This window comes from Jaculus jaculus, chromosome 14, assembly GCF_020740685.1.
Source record: "Jaculus jaculus isolate mJacJac1 chromosome 14, mJacJac1.mat.Y.cur, whole genome shotgun sequence".
In the NCBI taxonomy this organism is placed as follows: domain Eukaryota; kingdom Metazoa; phylum Chordata; class Mammalia; order Rodentia; family Dipodidae; genus Jaculus; species Jaculus jaculus.
The window spans coordinates 67997545-68003544 of record NC_059115.1 but is presented as its reverse complement, the minus strand read 5'-3'; the positions used below and the strand labels follow the sequence as shown (position 1 = coordinate 68003544).

The following is a 6000-nucleotide window of genomic DNA, read 5'->3' as shown; positions in this document are numbered from 1 at the left end:
TCGAATCTAGCTTCTCAAACGCTGCATTGGTCCAAAACATCCCTGGGCTGCCCCTTGCTGTCAAGAAGGCAAGACTCCTAAGGGCAGGCCCTGGAGATCTGCGCCAACCTAGGCTTGTGTGCCCCGACGCCCCGCTGTCGACAGCCCTGGAAGAGCCGGTGACAGCTGGCAGGCGCTGGTCCGAGCCCAGTCGCTGCGGGGGCTCCGGGAGGAGGGAGAGGAGTGGACGGGGGCGGGGGGGGGGGGCGGCGGCTGCAGCCTGCGCGGGCGGAGGCGAGCGCGGCGGCGGCGCGCACTCCAGGACCGGGATGAGGACGCGCCCGGGACGAGCCTCCGCCGGGGCTCCCCGGGCCGCCGCAAGGTCGGTCTTCAAGCCTGCCACAGGCTGCACGGATCTGGCTCCGGAGACAATGGTGACTCCCGGGTAGATGCATGGGCGCAAGAGCTGGGGAGGGGGGGACCGGGACCCCGGAGAGAGCTCGCAAGGGCCTAGTTGCGGGTGGGCGCCGGGGCCCGGGGCCCTCAGGTGTGGATTTCGGGCCGGGCCTCTATCTACATCATCGAGTCCGCGCTCCGGGATGACCGCTACCCGCGCCGGCTTTTGAGATCCGCCCGCATCCGCAGGCCGCGCCCCGAGCAGCCCTGGGCGCCTGGGATCGCGGCTCCGGCCCCGCCGCGCACGCTCCGTGCGCCAGACGAGAAAGCGGCTCCGGCCGAACCGACGCTCCGCGGTCCTAGCGCCGCCTTCTCTGCCCCCGCCCCCGCCCCCGCCCCCGCCCGCCTCCCCCTCGGTATTCCAAGCTGTGCTCCACCAGAGGCCGTGGCCCTCATCGCACCGGCCGGCGTGGCTGGCGCTCGCGCGTGCCTCGTGCGTGTTCCGCCTCGGGGAAGTCCATTGCCACCCGGGGCACGGGCGGCGTTTCCTGGCTCAGCGCCCGTCCTGCCGCGCCCGAGACCCGGCGGGGACGCAGCGGGCGCCCTCATTGGCTGAAGGAGTGGCGTGGGCGGGGCTAGGGAGGCCACGCCCCCCCACACAAGGGCTCCAGGAAGCTCCTCCTCCTCCCGTCGCCTCTCCCTGAGCTCTCGCCGCGCTCTCTGCGGCGGTTGCGAAAACCCGGAACGGAGGCGCTCGGGAGCGGCGCCCCGGTTCTCGCCGCACCTCGTCGGCAGCCCCGGGAGACGTCGCTGGGCATGCTCAGTCGGCTGGGCCGCTTCTGCTCTCTGCGAGTCGGAAGCTCGGGCGCTCGGGTTGGAAGACACCGCGGCGTGGGCCGGGGGCAAAGATGGAGCCCTTCACCAATGGTGAGTGTGGACAGCCCGAGACGCTGCTTCCCGGGCCCTCGGGGCAACCCCCGGGGTCGTGGACGGTTGTGACACGCCGGGGTGGCAGGCTGCACGACGGTTCCCTCCGCGGGGCTCCCACGAGGGCGTTGGGTGTGTGTTTATGTGTGTGAGGGGGGGAGCTCCGGGGCCGGTGCGGACGGGGGACCCGGCGTGCGTGCGTGCGTGCGGGCCGGCGGGCGTGAAGGTCAGCGCCGCTGCGCCCCCCGGGTGGCTGCGGACCCCCCCCCCCTCCAGAGCCCCGTTCCGCCGCGCGGCCAGGTGAGCGAACCATAAAGTTTGCGCGCCGAGGAGGGGGCGGCGGGCAAAGTTGGCAGCGGGGTTTGCACCCCCGGAGGGAGGAGGCGGTGACGGTTCCCTCGCGAATCCCGGCTGGGGATGTGCGCTGGGAGCTGTCCTCCACCGCCCCCCCCCCCGCACCCCCACCGCCGGCGTCGCCGCCACCGCCAACCCCCCTGTCCTCCAGCGAGTTGCCCGCGTGCCTTTCCGTAATCGGACGGGGTGGGGCTGCGGGGCTGGGCAGGCTCATGGCAGGGAAACTTGCAGAAGAGCATTTGCTCGGCCCTCCTGCCGGGGCACCGAGGTGCCGCCCCGCGTTGGCACCTTCCTTGGCTGCTGTTGTTTGCTCCGGCCTGGGCTGGGGAGGGAGGGGCGGGTAGGTGTGCATCGAGCTTCTTTTTCTACCCGGAGAACCGTGGAACATCCACCGTCCTCGTCTCGGGGATATCACTGTAGGACATGGGGTGACAGCCAAAGTAGCCTGCGCCCTGAAAACAGCCTTGGCCCTGTTACTCAGAGGAGCGAACACAGCCCATCCCCGTTTGGAACGAGGGCTTTTGTTTGGCCCAGAAGTGCTGGAGTTATAATTTAATAGGGGTGAGATATCTTAACCATTGTGTGGCATTGAGTGCATGGATTCCCCTTTAGGATAGAAAGTAGGAAAACTGTTAATAAAGGATAGTGCGTATCAAAATGAGGGGGTTCGCTTTCCAATTGTGTTTTCTTGTGGATGATAAGAGTATGAGATTACTAAAAGACAAGCCCATCCCTGGCGCGGTGGGCTATTTGCAACCCAAGAGAGACATTGCCCGGTGTATTGTAGCCCAGCCAGACCTTGTTGCGTGCTGTTTTTCGTTCCTGGGCCCGTGAGCTGTTCATTTTACTCTCCTTGTCCCTAATTCAGAACGCTTTATCCTACAGCCATATTTCTGCCTTTGCTGTTTAATTAGACTTAATGATGACAACTCTTAATTTTTTTTTTCTCATCGGATTTCTATTTGTAATTACCAAGACCCAGAAAATAAAGGAAGACTTCAGCCGAAAAGCACCATCTAGGCTATTTAGTACTTGAGTGTAAAATAATGTTTCATACAGGTGTTTAGGTCCTTGCAAATCAATATTCTTTGTTTGGGGAAGAATACTTCCATGTTTTCAGGGTTTTAAAATGCAAAATTTCCTGCAGTTAAAAAATTCTTGACAACAAAGGCTGAGTCACCCAGCTGGTTTGTTGAACCTTCACCTACAGAATTAAAGCTCATTCTCATAGCTTAACAGTTTAGAACCTTCTCTCATAGAATCTTCTGCATTAGATGTGTGTCTGCAAATTACCACATTTCATTGGACAGTGGAAAAATCCCAGAGATGAGAACGGAAAAAGCAGCAAGGCTTCAACTTTCATGTAGCAAATTGAATTTCTGACTGCTATCTCTCTGCTGATTTTCAGAGTTGATGCTGGAGACAGATTGGCAGTGTATCATTTTAGTTAATGTGATAATCTCCTTGGAGTCTTCTCCACCGTCATTTACCAAGGAAATTAGAAACTACAGCATATGAAGTCAGCAAGGCATTAAGATACTGGTAATGTTAGATGCTTTGAAGGTAGACTAGGTATTTACTTCAAAACTTAGGAGAGTTTGCTGCAGAATTTTCTAGTGCCTCCAAACATAACCTGGTATAACAGAAAACATATTTATTGTTTTACTTAATCTTTTTCAGTGCATAATATGTGCATGTTAGACTCTCAGCTCTAGATTTCTGTTGCAGACCATTTTATCATCTTAGAATTTGTGTTTTGAAGGATTTATCACACTTGATATTGGCTTTTGTCACATATCTGTCCTCTTTTAATAAAGTCTTTCCCACTTACACTTTCTTGCATATCCTGGCATAAAGAGATAGGTGTGTGAGCTTAACAGAAAACAGTTTCAATAATTCAGGACCACATAGCCTTCAGTTAAAATGTCATCAATGGTTTCACTCTTTGGCCTATAAAATTGCAAAGGAAGTGAATTTCTGTCTTGTCATTCTGGTTTTGGTACTCATTTCTTTAAGCAGAGCTTTCTGTAGTTTCCCTGTTTTCTGAGAAATGTGTTGCTGGTAGGGCCCATTTTTTTTTGGGGGGGGGTTGCGCTCTCCCTGCTGGTGATAGGTTTGTTTGTTGAATATCCTATGCTCATCTGTCCAGTTAACACACTGCTACAGCCCATTTAAAATGCTTGCCTCCAGAAAGGGCTTGCAAGGATGGACTTTAGTGCCAGGAATTCCTCTTTGGCTCAGGCGATATTTTTGGCCTTGCCCTTGGGAAGGACTGCTATTACACTGAAAGCTGGACATCTGGTCTAGCTTTGGATTTCTGATGACTTCTTATGAGAAGATATGGATGTTGGGCCAGTGCTTACGGTTGCTTTGGCAGTAAATACCACCTCCTCCCGGGCAGGCATAGATGTAACTTTTACAGACTAGTGACTTACATACTTACCACCACAACAAAAGGAACTTTTGATTAGAGATACTAACTTAGGACAAGTCTGTCCTCTTCATTTGCATGCATGCATACAAGGAAGCTTGGAATATTTCAGAGTAACTTAAATTCACATTAAGTCAGGGCTCAACTCTCAGAATCTGAAGAAGTCCAAGATTGAGCCTATTATCTGAGACTTTGATTTGAGGATAATAGAAGTATTCTCTAGAAGGGAGCTTGGGGCAGAAGCAAATATGATGAATACATTTCTATTATTTAGTACATGTTTTGCCTTGGCTTTCTTGTTGGATGATCACAAGTAAATCTAGAGATTGAAAAGGCATGCATTGATATTTTGAAGTACTATAAATTGAAAACATAGAGACTCATTTTTTATTAATATAACCCACATACAAATCGCTTCATTATTATAGGCTGGTACATAATCAAATAAGGGAAACTTTCCTGTCTTACAAAATTGTTGTTGGTAGTGTTTAGATTGATAATTCATATTCAATTTAAAGTTTTGGTTTTTGGTTTTTCAAGGTAGGGTCTCACTCTAGCCCAGACTGACCTGGAATTCACAGTGTAGTCTCAGGGTGGCCTCAAACTCTATAATTCACCTACCTCTGCCTCCTAAGTGTTGGGATTAAAGGAATGCTTCCCCTCACCCAAAAAGTTAAAAAGTATTTTCTGTCTTCCAAAATGGAAAGTCTTGGCAAGAAATTTAGTATTATGGGTAGCAGAGCAGTTTAAAATCATAATATCATCTTTTTATCTTACAAGTAAGTTTTTTATAGGTGTATATCTTTATTTAAAAAAAAACTATAGCATCATCTCTCACAAATGTGAGCTTACCAATTCTGTTTATATATACATGGAAACATGTTTATATACATATACATATATTTCTTTTGTTCTGTGGTAAATCACTACATTGTAAGAAAATTCATTAAACAAAAGCGTATAGTTTCTTTGTGATGGAGCATAAGTTAAGTTCTGTTTTTGTAGTCTGTCTTTTTTTATTTCAGGTAGGGGAAATCTGATAAAGAAATTGACAGCTTATATCAAGCAGTCTACCTAGGAACCACCCAATTTTAACTAGAAAGCAGTGATGGGAAAATTCTTTGCTATTGCATACCCCTTTCCAAAAGTGTCTTGAGATGGGATAAAAAACAGACTGCCTATCTTAGAAACTGTTATAGCCAAAGATTGTCATTCATATATATATATATATATGCATGTGATTTTTGAGAACTCAGAAGGAAAGATAGAAAACCAAAAAAATATTGGTTTAAGGAACTATTATATAGAAAACAATCCAAGGGTGATTTTGTGCTCAGTAATTCAGGACAACCTCCCTTGACTTCTCACCTAACAGGTAGATTTTGTACTTAAACATGCTTATGAACAACTCCACAAAGCTGTCATTTGATAATAAGAGAAATGAATTAGAAGAGTGCATTTTTGTTTTCATGCTACTATAAAAATACAGAAATATAGAAGAAACAGAGCAGTGCAACTTTGTCTAAGACAGTGTTCTTATTGTGAAAGAGGGATATACAATTATCATTTTAACCAGTCCATTTAATAGTTGTCACTTATAAGCACCCGTGTCTACTAATGTAGTCTTAATATTCCATCTGCCAACAATAGCATTTTTATCTTTGCCATGAAAACATTAGGACCCTTAAATATGGAAAAATTTAACCAAGATTACCCCTATAGTTCTTGGCAGTTGAGGTGTGGAGAGTGGTTGCCTCCATGCTACTAGGCAGTTACCTCATGTCTTGAAAACCACATAGGGTTGGAGTGGAGCAAATATGGCTGGATTTTCCATAAAGCATCGGAGCACACAGAAAAAAAAAAAAAACTTACATCACTTTTAATTTGAATCCCTACTGGTTTTTAGTGTTCAC

The 6000-nt window shown here is 49.2% G+C and overlaps 1 protein-coding gene across 6 annotated transcripts in view; it reads left to right on the top strand.

The window, feature by feature from the left end:
• The first annotated feature begins 318 nt into the window (after positions 1 to 318).
• The window catches only part of LOC101611160 (leucyl and cystinyl aminopeptidase), a 105754-nt gene continuing 100072 nt past the window's right edge, over positions 319 to 6000 (top strand). Inside the window, exon 1 of one of the 6 annotated variants that reach the window (XM_012952408.2) lies at positions 319 to 413. Coding sequence is in view for 1 of the 6 variants with exons in the window: in XM_045134460.1 (XP_044990395.1) it covers positions 1284 to 1302 (19 nt within the window). In the remaining 5 variants the exon portion in view is untranslated. Of the gene's footprint in view, positions 425 to 1177; positions 1303 to 1585; positions 1603 to 2085; positions 2218 to 6000 lie in introns of those variants that run through there. The other 5 variants (XM_045134463.1, XM_045134462.1, XM_045134460.1 and 2 more) reach the window with 5 other exon arrangements.